This window comes from Struthio camelus, chromosome 16 (genome assembly GCF_040807025.1).
Source record: "Struthio camelus isolate bStrCam1 chromosome 16, bStrCam1.hap1, whole genome shotgun sequence".
Lineage (NCBI taxonomy): Eukaryota > Metazoa > Chordata > Aves > Struthioniformes > Struthionidae > Struthio > Struthio camelus.
This window is the reverse complement of record NC_090957.1, coordinates 16,467,073-16,489,089: the sequence shown is the minus strand read 5'-3', so window position 1 is coordinate 16,489,089 and position 22,017 is coordinate 16,467,073. Positions and strand designations below refer to the sequence as shown.

General features: G+C 37.4%; 2 protein-coding genes across 8 annotated transcripts in view; one reads left to right on the top strand and one right to left on the bottom strand.

The window, feature by feature from the left end:
- Positions 1 to 15,229, bottom strand: part of FOXN1 (forkhead box N1) — a 42,512-nt gene extending 27,283 nt beyond the window's left edge. For both annotated transcript variants that reach the window (XM_009666376.2, XM_068910079.1), the window contains exon 1: positions 15,142 to 15,229. The gene's annotated coding sequence lies outside the window, so the exon portion shown is untranslated. The remainder of the gene's footprint in view (positions 1 to 15,141) is intronic.
- The window catches only part of SLC46A1 (solute carrier family 46 member 1), an 83,819-nt gene that overhangs the window by 32,851 nt on the left and 28,951 nt on the right, over positions 1 to 22,017 (top strand). For 4 of the 6 annotated variants that reach the window (XM_068910083.1, XM_068910085.1, XM_068910082.1 and 1 more), the window contains exons 4-5: positions 19,399 to 19,467; positions 19,977 to 20,026. The exons of 1 other annotated variant lie outside the window; for it this stretch is intronic. In XM_068910083.1, coding sequence (XP_068766184.1) covers positions 20,024 to 20,026 — 3 coding nt within the window. In that variant the 5' untranslated portion in view covers positions 19,399 to 19,467; positions 19,977 to 20,023. Of the gene's footprint in view, positions 1 to 15,185; positions 15,523 to 19,398; positions 19,468 to 19,976; positions 20,027 to 22,017 lie in introns of all 6 variants that reach the window. One more of the 6 variants, XM_068910084.1, reaches the window with a different exon arrangement.

The following is a 22,017-nucleotide window of genomic DNA, read 5'->3' as shown; positions in this document are numbered from 1 at the left end:
ATGTTAAACTATTAATTTACTCAGAAATAGAAAGCATGGCAGAAATGCACGTAATATGACTGAGATAACAATACTATCAGAAATTCCACATTTCTTGTAAACTGGCCAATCCCATCATTTGTGAAACCCTTGATAAAAGGCAAGCGTTAAACCAGTGTAGTTCTCGCTGAATCCCTCCTGTTACTCCCAGAGTATGGGAGAAATGGAAGGGAAATAAAAGAAGGAAGGTGACTGACATGAATGTGCTCATCAGATGCACCATCCTTGGGTAGTGATTGCCAATTGGCATCTGTTAGACCAACCGTGAGGCAGCCAGCCAGGCAACTGGGAAGCTTTTTAGGGATCAAAACCAGTATTTCATAGTTAGCTGTTATTACTACTATAATAACTTCTTAATTCTATAACTTCTATGCTTCATCAGTTATAACCTTGGCAAAGGTTAAGAAAGATCTGTTTTCTTGACTTTTTATCATTTTAACGGATAGCTTTAAATCTCATTGACACAAATTTAAAAGCAATTATTCCATGTGGGCTTTTATGAACAAAATGGGGCTTCAGACAAAGGAAGTGTGAAATATATTTTCCAGTTTGTTTTGTAGAATGTTTTGCCACTTTTGTCAACAGAACCTGTGAGTGTCCTGAACCAGCCATATGCTGGTTAAATGATTTTGCATGCATGTAATGTTTCCTATGTAACATTGTTTGAAAAGTACTTTTTAGAAAGAGTGCATGCAATCTATTTCTCACTTTTTTTTTTTTTCTCTAATGAAAAGAAGGGGAGTATTCTGGAGAACAGAAGGAGAATTCAGCATAGAGCAGAAACCAAGCCTAGAAAAATTTTAGCAAAGGTGAATGATCATGTAGTTTGGACTCAGGTCCCCTCACACCTTTTTTCTCTTCATATAACACTAATACATCTTTCCAACTACATCAATTAACCTAATAAGAAATGTTAGCTCTCCCCACCAGCCTTGCAATGGTGGTATTTTCAAAACCCTATCCTTTGCATGTGCTGCCCTGTTTTCTGGATGAATGATTGTACTGTTTCCTGAATGAGCAGTATGAAATTTCATTGCTATATACTAGACATCTAAGCATAAAGTTGGACTCAATTTCCAGGAGTTAAAGTAGATAATATGATACAGAAACTGTGCCCTTTTTTTCCATGAATAACCAACTTGGTTGGCAGGTCAAACCATCACAAGAGATAACGTCATAGCATGTTCACAGGCTGATCATAAAAAGACTGCAACCAAATTCTTTTCTCTGCAAAGTTTTACTCTGCCGTTGATTTGAGAGTGGCAATGTATAGATGCAAGAAGTACAGTAGAGCCCTCAGTACAATCTTGTGACTTAAAAAAATTTATAGACAGGAGCAAAGATAAAGCAGCCATAGCCATAAAATTAGACTGAAGGTAAGAAGATATTTTCTTTGCCTCAAAAATTTCTGAACTGCAGATTGCTGGAAACTAGGAGAATATACTGAGGAATTATCACTGTACTCTTTCTTCTCCAGGTATACCTCATACATAGTCTTTCCATCTGTGCTTCCTTCTTACCTTCTCTGTAGCTCTGTTTCACATCTCTTTTCCCTTTAGTGTCCCTTTCTCCTATCATTTTTTATAGTTTGTCTCCTCCTAAATATTTATTGATCCATTCTCTTCTCCATCCTCTTCCTGCAGTGAAAGGCCATGTCACTTTTGCTTGCTTCTGTCACCTTATTAGTTCTTTTGATCTATTACCATGTATCCCTTTCCCCTCTACTATGTCTAGTCTAGTTCCTGGTTTTCAGTGGTCCATAGGCTATCCAGCAATATATTCTGTAAGGCAGAATCTTTTCTAGTGTTCACCATTACATTTAAATTGAAAGACAAATGTTGATTTTAAAAAAGTCTGAAAGTTGAGATTGGTTAATGGCTGAAAAATTTGAGAACTACTGAATTGTATTGTAAGTAATGTGGGTCAGATATTGTCAACTACTCTATACACAACGTACAACACATTGTGACCCTGTAGTTTCATGCTTCTTATGTGCTAGTCTGATAAACATGATCAATAATATGTTCCCATGAATTACCTATTGATCGCTTATAGGCTGTATGCAATGTAGGGTACCCTATTAATCCCCTTTGGGAACACCATGGAAGGTAAATGTGAGGAACAGATGGCATTGATCCTTCAATAGACTTAATTTTCTTTATGTTCCTTTTCCCTCTCAGTGACTCATGCTCATCTCCCTGTGACTTGAGAGTTCATCTTGGGATCTCATGCCATCTTTCTGTCTTTATGAGAAGGTGTGTATGATGATCCACCCTAATGGTTTCTGTTGCTGGCTGTGGCAGCATGTTTTATGATGGGTGTGGTACATTCCCATTTTCTCTGTTGTGCATGTACAGTGTTCACCTTGCAGCCCCACCCGTGGCCACTCCCACCCTCCCACTGGGAATCGCCCACAGTAAGCTCTGTAATTACCTTTATTTGATCTGAGGAATGGATTTGGGAATCCTATTTGCACAGTCGTAAGCTGAGTATGTTAAAACAAACAAACAAAAAAAACCAAAAAAGTTTGAGTGACTGATTTACTGAGCAGTGCTGTGTTAAGTAGAAAAGCAGCAGAGACAGAGATAATCAAGTTCAAGGGCTGTTAAACTGTGAAGTATTTTTGCAGTTTTTGCTCTGGAAAAGCCTTGTTCCAGTACAGGTATACAAGGACAAATTTCACCTGTTACCACCTGTTTTGAATTCTTAAGTTGATAGGCAAAGCTGATGAAGTTTTCATTGAAACAGTTACATTAATTTTAGACTGCGTTAAACTGAACCAGTGCAAACTACAGCTTGTACTTATTTGCATGTCTAGTCTGTGCTATGCAATCTAGTTTACACTTGCCTCAGACTTTCAATGCAGAACAGAAATTTTATGCAGTCAGGGGAAATGCAGCACTAGCTTAAGCATTTAGTTTCTGGGGAAACCTTTAAAAAATAAAAACAAAAACCTCAAGACTCAAGTTCCTATTTTGGCTAAGATCAAAGGTCTTTCAGCATCCACCTAGCAAGTAATTCAGCTAGCTCATAGAAGCACAGCTGATTTGGAGTGATGTATTCTGCTGACACCTATTCCTAGGCATGCATGAAAAATGTTGCATATAAAGTAGTAAAGATGGAGGAACAGGTACTGGAGAATAGTATTTATTTCTCTGAAGAGTACCCCTCTCTCCTGTCATAGTAATACCCTATCTGTACACAAAACTTAAGTTTTGTTTTTATATATGCAGGAGTCAGTATTGGCTAGCAAGCTCAAGCACATCAGACAGGTATGTTTGTCCTTTCTCTGGAAAGGAATTACTGTAGAAGGACGTACCAGTATGTTTCTGTTACCATTTTTGCCAGTAGAGACGGAGTTTAAATGTTAGAAGCAATATCAGTGGTGCTTTCATTATGCTAATGAGAACAAAAAAGAGTGGAAAAGGCTTCTCTCCCTCTTCCCTCAATATAACAACAAAAAAAAAAAGTTCAAAACTGATGCCTTTGATAGAGACAAGAAATATATATTTGCAGTCTCTCACATACTCCTCCTTCTAAAGAGTAGAAATAGTGGGCCCATGGATAAATACAGTGTATTCTCTTAACAGTCAGTATGGCTTTTGTTAAAGGAAATAATGCCAGACAAGCACACTTTTAAGAAGTCACAAAACACAAGGGTAAGGGAGATTGGACTGATAGTTTGCTTAGGCTACCAGAAAAGCTTTTGACCAGATGCTTCATCGGAGTGTTTTAAGGGAACTAAATATTCACTGAAATCCTGAATATCCACCAGCAGATAAGGTCTTTGCATGGATAAATAATTGGTCAAAAGATAGAAGATGGAAGGTGAAGCTGAGTGATCTACTTTCACAGGGAATGACGTCACTGGTAGTGGGAGATCTTTAGGGATCTGTGCTGAGCTTTTGTGTTGTTTAATGTATTCACAAACAACTTGCAAAAAGAAGTGAGCAGCACCATGACAAAATTTGCTAATGAAAGATAAAGATTAAGTGAGGGAAACAGTAGAAGGACCTTAAGAAATTCAATGATGGAATATTTAACACACAGATAACCTAGAGAAGCACAAAAACATTGTTTCCAAGACAAATTCTAACTTCCCTATTTTAAAGGAAGGGGCATTTAGCTGATCATTAAAATTCAGGAATGAGATGAGTAATGACAGATAGCTCCATGAAAATGTCAGCTCATTGCAACTAACAGTCCCAAAAGCAAGTCAGATGCTGAGAATTATTAGGGAAAAACAGAACAAACAGAAAAGCATTTTGCCACAGTATAAACCCATGGCACACCGCCACCTTGAACTCTATGTGCAGTTCTGGTTCTCCTCGTATCAAAAAGCAGAGAGTTGAACTGGAAAGGTCGAGGAAAGGGCTGCAAGTCTGATCAAAGATCTGGAATAGCTTCCTTATGAGGAATAACTAAATAGGCTTTGGCCGGGAAGAAGGGTGACTGGTGGTATGGTGAAAAAATGAGAGAGATCTATTAAATATCAGACAGTATGGAGAGGGTGAATAGGGGTGGAAGGCAGTCTTCTTGCAATTCAACAGCTGCAGCTTGTCAAATGAGCCTAGTAGAAAGGAGGTTCAAATCTAGCTAGTTTTTTGCAAAGTGTGTAATTAAACTGTTAAGTCATCACCATAGGTTGGTCTAGATAGAAAAATTTGTATGCATTCAAGGGATGACTAGACAAGTTCATGGAAAAGAAACCCATTGTGGGTTATAAAATATTTAGATGGATACCAACTCTAACTAGGGTGCAAACTATGTTTGCCTTGTTTCTCTGTTCTTTTCCAGGCATTTAGTTTTGTCCACTGCTGGAAATAAGGTACTGGGCTAGATGGATCTTTGGTCTCACCCAGCATGGATGTTTTTTAGTACATGCACACTGCATTGCATACTATTTTAAACAAATAAAAATGGAGAATGTGTTATACATTTCAATGCAGTGAACTCTGTGGTGTGATAGGTGACATATTTCCAGAGAGATACAGCTACTTACCTGCAGAAGCAAACAATGTAGTTTAATATCTTTTGCAAAGTTTGGGAAAAGGGGGTGAGAATAAGTTTGAGAATGAAGAAATAAGACGCCAGATGCCTGATTTCTCTTCCTCCCCCGTCCTCCCCCCCCCCCCCCCCCCCGGCCCCAAGTTACACAGTTTGTCCATTAACTTCCTAACTTTAAGTTGAAAACTGAAGTTTGTAATTTAAAGTGTCCTCTTTGGAGTTTCAGAAGGAGCAAGGAACAGACAGGTAGACTGAACAATATTCCTTTTCGGAGGGAATAACTGCTGAAGACAACAAGTGATTTGAAATTAGGAAGACTTAAAGAAGGGGAGGGAGTGACAAAATAAAAAGCAAGTCTAATGTGGTGAATGAAACAAGAAATCATACATGAAGGCATTAAACTTCATGGGAAGGATCATATCTACTTTTTTTGTAAGTCTTGCAAAATCTAATATTTTCTGTTAAAGTAAGTACAAAAGAAGTTTAGGATGGAGGGGAATCTGAAAATGAGGAAAAATTATGAGAGAACAGGCACAGCCAAAAACATCCCAATTTACAAATGTGAGATATGATACCAGTCTTAACTCCTAAAAACCTGTAAATGTGGCCATAACCCTACAGACTAAATTGTACCTAAGTTCATTCACCCAATTAACCTTCTCTCTGCTTCACTGCAAAGTGACCAATAATTGTTCTTTCCCTTTACCATCTTAGTACTCACATCTCTGCTACACCCACCTGTTTTCCCAATCCCTAATTTATTCCTAGAGTCTATTTCTGTTTCATCCATACTGCTTCCTTATTGTTAAAAGCAAAAGTAGCAAACCCAGCAATGTGATTTTAAGTTAGTATTTGTTAATCCTTCATCTTATGCTATTTAAAGCTTTCAGTAAAATTCTTCAGGCTTTGTGAAAACTGTTTCATCTAAAAGAAGAGCAAAACAAAGCTAAGATTCTTTCCCTGGTTCTGTTCATTCCTGGCTATTTAAAAACACGTTGTTCAAGTCAGCACGTCTTACATGCTTGATGTAGAATTTTAGCAAAATAATGTAGTTTGGTCATCTAGGATGAACTTTCAATCTGGTCCATCTGACTTCTGAGAGGCTTTTAGACTCATTTTTTGTTTGGCCGTTATCTGACTAAACAGAACAGCAGAACAGCAGTACTAAGCAACTAATGGTCCCAATACTCAGCAAAAAACACTCTTGAGGATGAAATGCACAAATATGTGACAGGCATACCCCTCCATAAAATGCATTCTTCAGGGCTTAATTCTCAAAATATTCTATCAATAATGTTTCTAAGAAGTGGAACCCATTATAGCAGCCTTTTTCATGCTTAGATATTTCAACCTGCTTATGAATGTCTAAAACAATAGAGGAGCTCCTTCAGGAGTTCCATGTGTATTCAGAATGGCATATCTACTTTTCAGTATTTCCTGTGAATTCCAAATTCAATCAGTTTGTGCGTCTGTCCATCTATTGAGTTGTTCCTGTCCCTGTTGTTCCCACATCTACTTTATTGATAACTGGGACAATAAATACATTTTTATTTATTTCTGTCCCAAATTACAATTAATTAAAATCTCTTATAAAGTATATTTTTCTAATAAATAAATAAATAAAACTAGATGAAATAAAACATGAAAATGAGAAGGTTTGAAGTTCATAGCTTTTTAAGGAGAAACTTGTATGTCTTGCACAATATATGTTCTTCCCCAACTCTTACTTATAGGAAGGCCCAAGAGACTTTAGAAAGTAGTATTTTCTTTCACCACAAAGCATATGGTTATAACACCCTTGAAATAAAAGAAAGTAATTACACAGAAACAGCAATCACCAAAAAGCTGTGTGTACAGAAGCAGTCTTGCAAAGATATAGAAAGTTAGGATATCTCTGAATAAACAGTCTCTGTTTCATTAAGTAAGCATAATTTGGGTAAGTAGATTGAATTATATATGCACATGGTGCTGTTATAAAATTATTAAAAAGAGTGACAATCAGAAACAAGAAACGCTAAAATTAAACAGGAATCTTCCAGAAAATGTCATAGTCTAAAATCTGAATTTCTCCACTTGGCATGACTGTGTTGAATAAATAGCCCCCAGTTCAGTAGAGCACTTACACTTTTATTTCAGCAAGCGTATGTTCTGTGTTAAAGTTATATGTGTGTCTAACAGTTAATGGGGATCAAGATTGAATGCTATGCTCCTTGCAAGATAAAGTCCTGTATTTTCCCCCGAGCTCCTGTTGTATTTGACACACAGATAGTTCCACACACATTATGTGGCTTATGAAGGACAGAGATTTTTCCTGAAGGACTCATTTCCCCTTTAACAGAGATTTTTGTCCATTCTCTCCTTGCTGTGAAAAATTAACTCCTTCATTGAAATAGAATCTTGTGTTTTTGGAACAGCTAAAGAGATTGAAACTATGTTTGTTTATTCTTTTAAAATATTAAATTTCCATGGTACATAAAACACCCTTAACTAATCTAAAGGGATTCCACGTTAAAGAAAGAGATGTAAAACTAAACATACTGTAAAAAAACCTATGTTTTCTTATGCATAAAAATAATGCAAATTAAACTTTTTGTAAGTGTTTGTTCCCAATGCTTAAAGCACAGCTGATAAAGAATATTCATTAGGAGACTAGAAGTACAGTTTTATGTTATTGCTAACTCTGTCCTCAGAATGGTAATTTCAGGAGGAAAAAAAGAGAACTGGCACATTAAAATATATTTGTATTTTATAGCAAAATCACAAATATGTATCAACATTGGTAACAGCAACAGTTCAACATTTTCCTTTCTCTTAAAGACCTTCATTCCTTCTAGTGTTTTAGCTTTTTCAGACTGACTAAATAAGTATAAGACTACATTTATGATATAGTATTTTCTGTGACTATAGACTCTGCTGCAAGAAGAGAACATAGAGATACAGATTCAGGGAAGCAAAACATACCAGGAATCAAAGGGAAAACAGGGTCCTGAGCAAAGAATACACTGCTTGGAGACTTTTAAGATATTTGTTCACAAAAGGATGTCTTAAAATTAAATAGCAAATGGTTGTATCTTAGACTTTTCTGTTTGCAATCACATGTAAATACCCTCTGATTTAATATTTCTTCCAGCTGAACTCAGAATTTTATATTATGATAACTATCAGTTATGAAGTGTGAAACATGTTTTACAGTTGGGGAAAAGAATTGTGTTTGTGATTAAAGTCTTTATCTCTGGCTGTGTGAAATTAATGTGTATATGGGAAGCCCTTGTCAACTTTAGCTATGTTTTGCTGGTGAAGTGGCCTGTCAGGTACCAGAGGCAACATCATACTTAGCTTTCCTTGTCAACTTGTTCTGTAGTGACAGAGGCTTCCTATGGCAGGTCTCATGCTATGGTCAAAGACCATATTTCTCTGTTACTGAGAGTCTCTGGAGCAGAGATATAAAGTACCTGATTTTCAGAACTATTATTTCCAATCGGTAGCAGGATTTATTTAGGAAAAATACCATTGGAGAGAGTAAAATGGAGAGGACAATACCAGCGGGAGAGGAAAATAAGAAGAACATGCATAATTTCTCTTGCCAGGGAAATCTAGGGCCTACCTCTGTTAGAAAAAGTGTATATTTCTTTGAACATTAAATATCACTAGTTAACTCATTGTTCCACTTAGAGAAATCAAATCTGGCTTGCTAAGCTAGGCCAAAGGAATTCCTCTTTATTTGATTTTTCCATAAAGTCTTCCTTTTCTTTCTCTCCTCTTAAGTAAAATATTGCAAATTATCGCTGCCCTTATTGAGAATCTTGGTATATCATACATTTTTTGGAGATATTCAGTGCTGCTGGAATCATGAGTATATGAAATTCTCAATTTTTATTTTGAAAATAAGTCTTATTTTTGCATTGGCAGTTATGAAATGAAGGTGGAAACTTGATTCTTATAGCCTCTAAAAGGAGAAGCAAGTATGATAGATCTAGCATACACTTATTTTTCAGAATCCCATGAATAGAAAGATTTAACTGTACAGACCTGTTCACTCCAGGTACACTCTACCTTTGTAGAGCAGTATATGCTTATTTGCAGTTTCCACATTTTCATTCTCTCAAATATTTCTTTGTTATTCTTCTCAAACCTCTTAGCTTAGCACTATCTTTATATGTGGGGAAAATCTTGTATCCATGTATATCTGATCTTTACCTATCTTTGTTCCAAAAGATACTAGAGTATCTCTCTTTTTTTTTTTTTTTTTTTTTGGGGGGGAGACTCTCCACCGTAAGAAACACCACCACTTTCGGCCAGATTTTGTCCCCTTTGCTGTCCTTTTGAGCCATTCCGACTGCACGTATGCGTAGAAAAGTCTAGCTTATTTTCCCTGTTGAAAACGAACCTCTGCTGTATTTTCATAGGGTCAGAGAGGAAAAAAGAACAGTTGTGACTGAATTATGCTGTGCCCCATTTGTCTTTTGCTGTTAAGTCTGTCCGCTGAAAACCATTGGTAGCGAATGCATATCCAATTAGGCTGCAGAGTGTTCTAGCCTAGGCGAGGATGGATAGGAATTTAGGAAGCCATTACCAGATTTCTACTGACTTTTAGTCAATGCAGGAAAATTTTGTGAGGCAAAAAAATTTTCCTCTGGAGGTCGTGTGTTTTATGCCGTCTGCTGAACTGATATGTACCTATGGACAGTAAATTCCCATAGACTTAAATAAATGGTATTATTGCTCAATACCTCAAAAAATTAGGTACAGACTGTATAAAGCAGAATACCTTACGTTAATGGCTCATCTTGAAAACATTAGTCTTGGTATGTAATTTTGCAGTGCTTTGAAAGGTTCTTATAATGGCTTTAGGCAATAGTATTTCTTGCATGCTACCAAAACAAAATTTAGGTATCACTATTAGCTGACCCCAAACCCATATGGTAGATCAGGTGCTCTCTAGACTCTGCATTTCAAAGAGAAAAACCCAGCCCAAATCTATTCCTGAGTGGAAAAGTAGGGCATACATTAATTAGTGACCTTAAAGCACAATGCAAATCTAACGGCGCAATGCCCAGTCAGAGTACAAGAAATTCTGGAATATTAATGATGTTTGCTCTGATCTTATACACTGAAGAATACATCTGTTCTCTCCTCCCAAAGGACATGGCTTAGACTATTAATTTCATTGTAGTGAATTTAGAGAATCAGCTGAAGAAACTCCAGAGCTGCAGGTTTTTATCTTAGAGAATTCACTGAGTATGAGTGAGGTACCAGAACACTGAAAGAGGGTACGTATAGTGCCTGTCTTGAAAATAGAATGTATGAGGGAATTACAGTTAGCTGGTTTAATTTTAATTCCCTCAAAATTACAAGAATTAAAAAAAAATTAAACTAATGGAAAAAAAGGCAAGAGTAAAATCCATTATGGATTTGCTAAGAAATTGTCTTACTAGTGTAGCGTCCATGTATACTGGCCTTGCAGGAAGAGGAGAAAGAGTACATATAGTATATCTTGACATTAGTAAGGCTTTGATGCTGTCTCCCATGATATTTTCATAATTAAACTAAGGAAATGTATTTTAGGTGTAACTCTGGTAGAGAGGATGTAAAGCTGGATGGAAAGAGCAGTTATTGACTGTCGTCAGAATGAAAGTGTATCTTCACTGAATTTCTAAAAGAATCTGATACTACTTGGTGTTTTCACAAACAGCTTGGATGATTTGACTAGAGAGGAATACTACTCAAATTTGAAGAAAGCACAAAGCTGGAGGGGTTTGCAAAAACATTAGAGGACAGGATTAGTATTCTAAAGGAGACAGGAAAAATGATCTGAAGAAACTAAGATGCAGTTCAATAATAACTTAAGCTCAACAGCTAGACAGGTATAGTAAACCCTGCAGATAGAGAACAGGAACAGCTGACTAGTTAGAAGTTTTGCATTAAAAAATATCAAGATTTTAATGGGTTATGAGTTGAAACTAAATCAGCCACATCATGCTATAATGAAAAAGGTAGGCAGGCTAGCCAGTATAAGATGCTTACAGAGATATATTCTGTGAGACTTATGAAGTTAACTCTCCTTGCTGTTGGCAAAGCATCAACTGAAGATTTGTGTCCAGTTTTGGTCACTGTATTTCAAAAGAATGAACCCCATTTGGAGTCCATAGGAGATGGGTGAGAACGGGCAGAAGTCTAGAAAACATGGCCTATGAGGAAAGATCGACAGAATTAAGGTTATTTAGTCTGGAAGAGAAAAACTATATTGAAGGACATTCCAGCTCTTTCTCCCTTCTGACTTGCTATTCTTTTCTAGAACTTGGGAGGACAGTGCCTAGCTGTTTAATTATTCCAGCTGGGAAAATAGTAAATTGTTTCCTTCTATGAATTACTTACATTCCTGGGAGAACAGGTTCCTGTCTAATATTTCTGGCATCCTACCATTTGCCCACAGAGGGGAATGTTGCAGGGACCTGTCCTGGCAGGTCTGTTGAACCAGCAGTTAAGAGTTTTCAGGGCAGGGATACCTACCCATTCCAGGAGTAAAGTACGGGCTAGGTGTGGAAGTTGTAAGCTGACACTAGATGAGCTCCTTTGAGAGGCTCTAACAAACTGGTGAGGCAGCAGTACAGAGGGAAACAAATTGGGTTAAAATGACAACATGTTTAGCTTCATTATATGACTGATGTAACCTCACCCTAGTATGCTTCATCCATTTCTGAGCACTTCACCAACAGAAAGATAATAATACTTTGGATTGCAGTAGCCCTGTCTCATCCAAACATCTTAAAATGGTTTTACATATATTAACTAAACCTCGTAAGGCACTGTTGAGATTTGTAAAGGCTACACAGAGATCACTTTATTAACCACATATTTAACAGCTCCCTTCAGTACTAGACAACATTTAACAGGGCACAAAGAATGCAGTTTTATGTGACAAGGTTAGGGAATTTAGGTAAACTACATATATTACTGTTATGCATTATTACTTTTTTTATAATGCAAAAGATAACATAGTCGTTCTGTGGCCAAGTCTAGAGGTCTTGCATCTCAAAAAAAAAAAAAAAAAAAAGAATATATTCTATCCTATTTGTTTGGAATATTTGGTTCTTGTAACTATGGATTTAAAGGAAGAGCTGGGGCATATAGGCCCCTTGGGAAGAGGGTGTTTTCAAGAAGCTAGCAGACATAATATACTGGATTGTAGTGAGGAATCTGGGCTTCCAGAGCTTCGTGGAAGAAGCCACTGGTAATATCACAGTTATGATCAGGAGACTTAGTTGCACAGGAGAAGAGCAACAAATTGAAAAAATAGGACATTTGTCTATGGAGTGAGGAGCTATTTAGGGAAGCAGAAGAGCAGCTGGTCACGATTACGAAGGAATGACTTGAACTTGTATTTGAAATGTGGCAGAAGGGTTAACTATTCTCCTAATCTTATTAAAAGCCGCAGTGTCTGTGATAAATAGAATTGGCCAAGACTTTGTTTTAGTCCTTAATGTGAGCAGCATCCTATCCTTAGCACCATGTCAGGACATTGATTCAATAGTGACACAAAAGAAAGAATAACACCTCACAGCCTTGCTTCCTAGGGCAGACAATGTCATGGTGATTTATCAGTGTGCTCCTATTCAGGATATTCCAACTTCTTTCAGCCTTACTTCGCTTTTGAGAACTGCCACATTACTTGCAAATCTTAGCTAAATAGAGAATTGCCTTGGAAAATGCAGCACTGGTCATACTCATAGACAGATGTATGACAGGAGGATTTTCTTTGTACCTCTCACTTAATCTGCATTATCGCCATAATTAGTCTCTTTCTATTTCAAGCTAATGATTTTTGAGGTGCAGGAGAGCAGAGAGGTGTGTTTGACCCAAATCATAAAGCTCAGGCTTTCTGATTAACGATAGAGGACAGGGCCACAAATAGTAAATCCTATCTGCTCAGAAGTTACCTCCATTTACTATTTGTGTGGCTTTTAGGCACTAACCTACCAAATACTGTCTCACTTATGCCATGTCCAGAACAACACTTTTCCTTGCTTTCCAATGGACACAGTCAGAAAGAGCCAGCTTCCAAAGTTTCTGCAGGAATGAGGAGTAAGCTGGTAGAATATTTTGCATCTGTAATTGTTTGGTTTATAAGCATGGCAGAGAAGTATATGTAGAAATTATATACACTCTTCGGCACTTTAAGTCTCTGCCTTTTAAGGGCTAATTAAATACATGTTTTGGTTTTTTTTTTTTGTTGCAACTTCATGCCTTTTAAATCTTATTGCATGGATTAGCACAGAACTTCTGGCTTTAGATCTAGCTGTAGTCACTCTGGGCTGTAATCAGAAGCTCATTTTTTCAGGCATCGATTTTTTCTGGTAGGACATAAACAGTTCTGTTTCAGAGGGTTTTGCAGGTCCCATCACTGTCTCCCTGTCCTTGGTCTCTTAACAACCTATGAAACTAGGTTGTGGGAGTCATAACTGAAAGTTGTTCTACATGACACCACTTTTCCAGTACAATTTCTGAAGTTTGCAGCCAAAAGGATAGACTGTTGCTACTGTTGTTGCTCTTAGTCTTCAGTTTCCAGGAATACTAAAAAATTATATTTTCTTCTTCTTTCTATTTTCAAAATGTGGATATTTTAAAAGAACATAGTGCATTCTTTGGGCTTTTTTATTCTTCTTTCTCATTATCGCCTTCAAAAACTGTATTTAAGCAGCTAACTATTCTCCCCCCCTCCAAGAAAAACCCCAAACTGTTCCTATACAGAATGGATCGGAAAGGCATTGCTTCATGTACATATCTCTTCTTCTGTGCTTTCCTCTCTCAGCTCTATATTTTGCAGTTATGCAAGTGTCTTATTACTGGCAGGTTTCTATATTACATCTATCACAGTTGTATACAGATATTTTCATTAACTCCCCCAGGTACCCATCTGCTGCCTCAGTAGCTATCATGGGACTCCAGTTATACCTAGCAACACGGCAATATTATACAAGTATCTGTACTCACGTACAAGTTAGTACTTCCTCATACTATACTACAACATCTGGGGCAGAGTGTAGATAATCTTATTGCTAGGATGTAGTCCCTTATTTCACTTACATTAATACTACTTCTACCCATGTTCATCTCCCCGTACCTGGATGTAGGATAAACAATTAGTTGTATATTTTCTTGGCTGCGTGTGTAATATGAGGCACCATTTATTTGAGAACAAAGTACATAATCCTTCACTACCTAAGAAATATGCACTCCAGATATTTAATTATTTTTGTTCTTTTATGTTCGTAATTAATTATAAACAAAATATATACATTTTCAGCCTAAAACTCATCCAATTTAACCTAGCTCGAAACATATGATTAGGATAAATCAAACTGAAATATTTGCAGAATAAAATCTAATTCCCCAAGTTTTAATCTGATATCCGGTAAATTTGCAGGAGGGCTAGAGGTGAATGATGGCTAGTTGTTATTTATAGGTTTGATAATTAATGTATTTGTAACACAAACAGTTCCCTTCTTGTTGGAAATCTAACAGTCTGATACTAAGAATTGCAATGACAGCCATGTATTTCCTGTGCACATCATAAAGAAATAAGGAGCAAGTTTCCATTTGCAGTACCTAAATTTAGTCATTTTTGCAGCTAAGACACACATCCTAACTTCTACCTGGATTTCACTTTAGTCACTTTTACATGTAAGAGTAAGCCCCAAAAAAGTTTTCATCTACTACTATGAAACACAAGAGGCAAAAACAGTAGATGTAAATCAGAGGCCATAGTAAAGGAGAGCTGGATTTCAAAACATATAACTTCCCAAACTTTTGATTAACCATTGGAAAGGTTTGGAGTAAATCTATCATGAATCTGTGAGGCCTGAGACGGAATTCCCACTTTTTTCACAGATACTTTTCTTATTTTGTCTTTTAGTTATTTCATTTCAAGTAATGGTAAACACTTCCAACTTTCTTTGTAACTATGGAACAGAGAGTAGCCTAGATTAAGCTGGTATGCACCCAAGACAAGAAGAACTATTTTTTTTTTCCTTTGGGAAATCACCTACAGTCCTCATTTCTCCCAGAAAAAAAAAAAAAAAGGACCTGTGAACTTACCTGGTGTTTTCCTGACTCCTTCTCTTGATACTCTTCGCTCACAGCTGATAAACACCTATAGGAGTTGCTGAGGAACGGGATGTAGGTGCTGACCTTCGCCTTCCCTCAACCTGAAGTTCTTCAAAGTCAGCCCCAGGGACTTCAGATTAAATAGATGAGCCAAGGCAAAAGAGTTCTGCTCCCCCTTCCGTTTGGCTTTCACGGCTGAATTCTAAAAAGCTGTATGAAGTTGTCAGAGGTTTCTTCTTACCTTTCTACTGAAGCAAAACGGCGTGCTGCTGCTCCAGGACAGGATTAGGTCATTCAAACAGCCCTGCAGAGAGAGTGGAGGCTCAGCGGTACAGAGTCTCCAAAGGCTGGAAAGATCTGATCTTACATCAGGTGAGAGAAGGCAGCTGGCTAGGCAAGCCAATAATTATGATATCAGCTCTTGTTCGCCTCAGGCAATCCTGTGTTTAATAAGAATACAAATATGACTAAGCTGCAGGTTTTTTTTCCTGGTTCTCTTGGTAATTCTTCAGAGAAGCTGGGCAGGTATAGAGCTCTAACTGTCTGGAAAGAGAATGTTCCCTCTCAACCTTTCTGTTTTTCTTTTGATTTAAAATACCCATCTGTTACTATGTTTTGCAAACCTATTATCCACCTGTGGTTATTACAAACATTCTTTCCTGGCATGGATTTCACCGTACTATCAAAAAGCATTCAGCTATCAGAAATAGGGGTCTTTCCTGTATTTGTTCAGTCTGAACCCTCATCACGGAAAGGAACTGTGACTCCACCACAGAATGTCAAAACATGTTGTACTATTTAAATGTAAGAGGAGCACTACAAGACAAGTATACTCAGGGTAATAGTCCTTCCTGAAAACTGAATCCTTCAGCACAGTTATAAAAATAGGACCAGGTTGCAGGAGTGTAGGCATTTGTGTGGGCATGTATGTATATATGTTTATGTGAAGAGGTTTGTTTTTTGTGTGCAGATATGTAGAGAGGAATATGAGTGTAAATGTGCAATTACAGGAATATGTATTTCTGCTCCCCTTACTCGGCTTGTGGATACTGTACAGTCCCCTACACAAACCTGATCACACCTACTGTAATAATACTTACGTACCTCATAGGGTGTTGTGAGGATTAATTAATGTTTGTAAAGTGCTTTGAAGATGAAAAGCCTTGAGTGAGCGCTAAATATAATTATCATTCCACAAAACAGTAGAAACATCTTTGCGGCCCCCAGGTTATTGTATAGGTACACCCATGTTTATCTCCCACGATTATGGTAAGATACTGAATAAGGTCTTGAAATTCTAGTAAAAACATACTCTTTGCTTTGGAGGGAGTAATTTTGTTCATGTTAAGTTCATGCTATTCATGAAGTGTTTTTGTGATTCCTGTTGCAGAGTACATCACACAGATTTGAGATAGAAAAGATCTACCATGGCATCCACATGTCATTAACAAGAGGACCTGCAGAAGAGAAGCCATGGTTTTACCTGTAATGGATTATTTCTTAGCAAGAGTTTGCTGGTCTGATTTTATTAGATCTGTCAGGAACTTCTGATATTAGAAATTAAGACTTTGTCATTTTATCTGCAGGATCTTCAAGAGATTGTGGGTATGGGTTGTCAGTGGATATACTCCTTCCTGTCTGGAAGATCTCAAAGATAATGCTGGATAATTATTTGCCCTTTCCAAGGGCTTTCACATTTGATGTCCCTCAGAGTTACATCTCTAAAGCTGCTAAGGAAGGTTCTGAGATGGTTTAGGCTACACTCTACTTAATTGTTCCCAAATTCTGCATTATCCTTAATTACAATTTTTATTCTGATGGCTGAGATAAACAAATCCGAGATGGTTTTAGCTTAGTAACTTAGGTACTAACTGCAACAGCACAGAACCTAAGTAGGCTAATGGTCTGGTTATTAACCCAGTTTCTTGAGTGAGTTTTGTAGCCTGCCTTGAAATCGAGATTGCTGCAATTATTTAGTTACTGGTACCTAAGTTAACTAGTTTAACATTAACTTGCTGGGTGTGTTTACTTGCGCTGGCGTCACAGGTCGATTACAGTGCGCAGATAAGATCCTGAATGAAAGTGAACCACTGACTGGCAAGCATTTATCTCTTCTTTCTTGGGATAACTACCAGGAGGAATTATAGAGGAAAGGGGGGAGTCGATATTTGCTGAAGACTTTTCCTATTTCTTACCAATGTGTACCATAGCCTTACATTAATATCCACCTTTGTTGCTGGAGATAAAGAGTGCAGCCCATCTAGCAGTATTGCTTTGTAACGTTTTTCCTTTTGACTGGCAAAATAGTTTTGTAAAATTTAAAGCCTTTAGGTCTTTTAGACTAAAAACCAGTAAGTTTTTTCACACAGCTGTCTTAGGGTGAACGTGAAGAGTTTCGTTAAGCTAGATACGGTTTGGTCTTCAGGAGATGAAGCCATATGCCACAAATAAAGAACAGAAGAGATCAAGAGGCTTACATTAGAACAAAGATAGTTTTGTCAGATCCAGTCTAGATTATTATAATGAGTTGACTTTAGATCTGTTCTTGGTCAGAGCTTTTACTGGAAGACTAAAGTGCTTATTCAGTGTACTGGCAGCTATTTTAAACTGTTAAATTTGCCCCCAAATCTAATCTTTCATTTTGGGGAGGAGAAGTAAAATTGCAGCCATCAAAGTTGCAGAGTAAATATTCAAAATGCAAGTCAATGTAACCAATCCGGTGATATCTGACTGAGTCTATAGTTTGAAGGAATAACGCTGGAAAGCGGAAATGGCTCCCGTGTATCTCCGTGAGGGCTTAACTCAGCTGCCCTTTTACAGCTACTAAAATGTCAATGTTATTTGGTACTTTTGTGCAGGCAACACTGCACAGTGAACAGAAATGACAGTCTGCAGGATTGACTCGGAATTATGTCTTTGTAAGATGTCAAGGATAGCTCAAGAGGCTGCTACTATATTTGTTTTCCTCTCTTAGGGAGCAGACATCCCGCACAATGTTTCCTATAATGCCACGTTTTGACATCTCAGGCATGAGAAGTTTATTTTGTAGTAGAACTTAGAAGAATATGATTATCTTCTTACCTTCCAGTTAGATTATTGTCTCAGATGTTTCTCCTGGTCTAACTACAGCTTTTCAAAGCAGAGCGCTGGAAATGGAAGCCTGGGCTCAAAGAACCGCGTGACACTTTGTGTCCAATCCAGAATACTTGATCAACTTTAACCTTAAACGTTCTTACATTCCATTATATGAAAAATCACTGTTGACCTCAATGTAAACTCCTCCTGCTATTTAAAATTGGCAAGAATGGGCTTGTTGATCTGGAGATTTGTCAATGAGGAGTTCTGCCTATGAACTTGCTGCATTTTGTGCCCAACCTGAGCCTAAATTCATTCCTTTGATAAAATATTCTTATTTAATTTAGTAGTGGGATAATTGCTTGTTTTTAATACATTGTTTATATTTTATTATGCAGTGATGGCAGCAGTATTTGTTATTATAAATAGCTTTGTAGGCTTACAATTTTTGTATCCTAACATTTGGATGATAAGGTTACAAAATGACTTAAGACGTAATCTAACCAGCTATTCTGCCACCATTAAATAGGAAAAGTGGCCTAGCATCTCTCCCTTGGGATCACCTGAGGGAAGACACACCTGGGTGTAACTTAACCGTCTGCTGTGCTGCCTTTAAATAGTAGTCAGGGCTTGCTTTTTATCTTCTGAGATATCCTTAGGGAATACACACCTTGGTTTAACCTACATACGCTTCAGACCATTTTCGTCCCTAAGAAATAATTCCAAGTGCATCTATCTGGTAGTTTGAAATCTCTAGAAAAGCAAATTGGTAAACCGAAGTTATCAGTTTTAGCATTCAATCTATTTAAGAATGTATCATTCGCATTCCCTTCTGAGTCTCTTTGACAAAATGCATCTTTCTTTTGCCCTCTAGTTATTACAGCTTTGAGAAGCTGTGAGTTGCAGTATTCAACTGGAAGACTGAAAGATAAAATTCACTGGGGAGATAGATGTGAATTATAGCCTCTAAATTTGGCACACCCATAAGATGCTCTTTTGCTGGCATTTGCAGAACTTTCTGTTTGTTAATTGTTTATCTTAAATTAAAATATAAAGAACCAGTATTATATATGAAATTGCATTTCCTGACCAGTGATTTAGTGTTGCCTGTAAAGCGTAGCATCCCTAGCAGTCCGACAGCCACTATAAGCTATTATTATTTTGTTATTTTAGAGACGAGGATGAGCTCAAGACGTGGTGTTAGATTTGACTCTGTGCCTTTCTGTTCTGAGTGAAATTCAGGTATGTGATCTAGACATGTGTTAAAGCCATTGTGTCATCTAGCAATACATTTTATTTTGCTTTTTTGACAAGACTGTTACTAGCGTGCACCTTTCAATACAGGATTGAGATAATTAACTAAGATAGAAATCCTGGGCTAATGTAGTAATCTCTGATTCGCCTCATAGATTTATTTTTCCTGATGCTTAGACATTGGATGTGTTTGTTCCTTATAACAATTCAGTATCATATGCCAAGTTCAGGACCCTGTATAGTTCCAGAGTGGCTGAACCTTTCTCCTGTACTGAGGGATGAACGTTCATTCCTCCTTGGAGCCGATCGTTGTAAACATGTAAAGCTGGAGATTTCAGAATCATTTTGAAAAGTCCTGTAACATATCATATGGTTTCTTCTTTTCTCACAGCACCTAATTTGTGAAGAGTTGGCAGCATTCTGTCAACTTTCCCTTTTTTGTTGACATTGCACTTAAAAAGAACCTTTTGTGATTTTCTCCCCTTTTTTGTTACAAGGTTAACAGAAAGAGAGAAAGCTTTCCCAGCCTGAAGCTGCTGAATAAATGGTAGGTTGGCAGGCTCTTTGTTTGTTTGGTCTTATGGCTTCTTCTTTTTTGGCTGCCAGGTTTTTTCTAATATCACAGAGCTGAGCAGAACAGGCCAGGAGTTGTGATGGGAGTTGTGATGATACGACAATAATAAGGAGAAAGTCTAGCTTACTTGAGTTTCCAGAGCACAGTAATTTAATGAATACATTCTCTGTAAAAGTCATGAATGTGAGAGTGTGGCCTATGTCAGGAGACAAATGATTGAATCCTAGAAGAGTTTAATTAAGGCCCCTGACAATGGGACTGGAAACTTTGGTACTGATATTGGAGAGAAAAGAACAACTGGTTGATCCTATGTCTATTCACCTCTACTCCTCTAAATAGAATTTTCTAAAGGTCAGACCACATGAAATTCAAAGCAGAATGCTATTGCATCCTGGTTTTAAGGCCCTGAGGGACTGTGGGAGTTTCAAGAACATATGGAGCTACAAGTGAGGCCTTTGAGCTGTGTAAGTTTCCCAAAGCCAGTCCTGTCACATTCATGATCTGGAATATGTTATGCAGATTCGGCCACTTACCACTAGGGCACAAGCAATGAAATGATCACTCATACATTACTTCGTATTATTTTACTGCCTGCTCTTTTTATTTTCCATTTATTTTAAACTGCAAGATGATTTCTCAGGGTGTTGAATAACCCACACCTATTCCAAAGAGTGTGCATCTTTTAGTTCTCAGGCTATTTTCTTGTCTGCTCCTCCTTGCTGATATTCTATCATGAACATGCACCATCCTTTCTGGAGTTAGAAACAAACATTTACAAACATTTGTTTGTAAATGACATGCAATATTGCTTTGTGGTACAGATGAAGCATGTAAATAATTTACTGTATTTATACACTCTGCAGCCCAAGATGAAACACATTGTGTTCTTGCACTAGTATTTTTCAGCAGTTGAAGATAATGTGTTTTGAATTATTTTGGAATCTCTCACGTAGCACTCAAAACACTGGATTGCATTTGGACTCTGTTGTACTTCTCAGCTTGCAGAGCCTCCTATATCCCTTTCTAAAAAGTTATGAACTTGCCAATCATTGGAACATTGCTTTTGTATTCACCTTGCTCAGCATATTTTATATAGAAGTCTAGAAACACTGCAACTAGAGATAAAATAGTATTTCTTCTCTATACCACAACCTTTAACCAAGTTTGTAACAAGTTAGCGACATGATTGGTTCTAAGCAGGATGATTAATATTTAGCTAACTAAAAAAGAGCTAACAGTGTTTTCTTCCTGCCAGAGGCTTAGGCTAGCACATGATTATCTTCTTATAACTGGCTTGGCAGAATTTTTTTTTTTTTAAAGCCCCTTAACCATGTCTAATAACCAGTACAACTGGTCTGTCTTCTTCCTTTCTTGGAGTGTGCTTGGATGCTCCTAACTACAGTGCTCCATAAGTGGCTATTGCCAATACATGCACACCTTTTGGGTGTTCTCCATTTCCATAAGCTTTGGGAGATATCTGTCCTAAGTTTACCAGAATGCACTGACACTATTAATGTGAGATATATGGATGCATAAACAGGAGTAGTAGAATTGTATTGCAGAAAAATGTTTTAGGAATACAACTCAAATTTAGTTCTTGCAACACGAGTTTCTTAAGAGTGCATTGTGAAAACATAGTTGTACTGCAGTATTTATAGGTAAAGCTAGAAGATGCTTAGTATGATCACTCAAAGTTTTTATCTCAAAATTCAACTGGCTATTATTGTCTTGCCACTAAACTCTCCCCACTCTTTCTAGTTCGTCTGGGACATTCATCAGAAATAGCATGATTGGATTTTCCTAACCAGTTATAATGCAAACGCAGCCTGGGATGAATTCTTTGCCTTACTGTAGGACATTGTATTTGCTGCTGACTTGAATTTGGGAAAGTAGGTAGCACATTCAGGAGGCAGGTTATGGAAATATGCCTGGCTGTAAGTCAGGGTTCTGAGCTGACCTTGCCA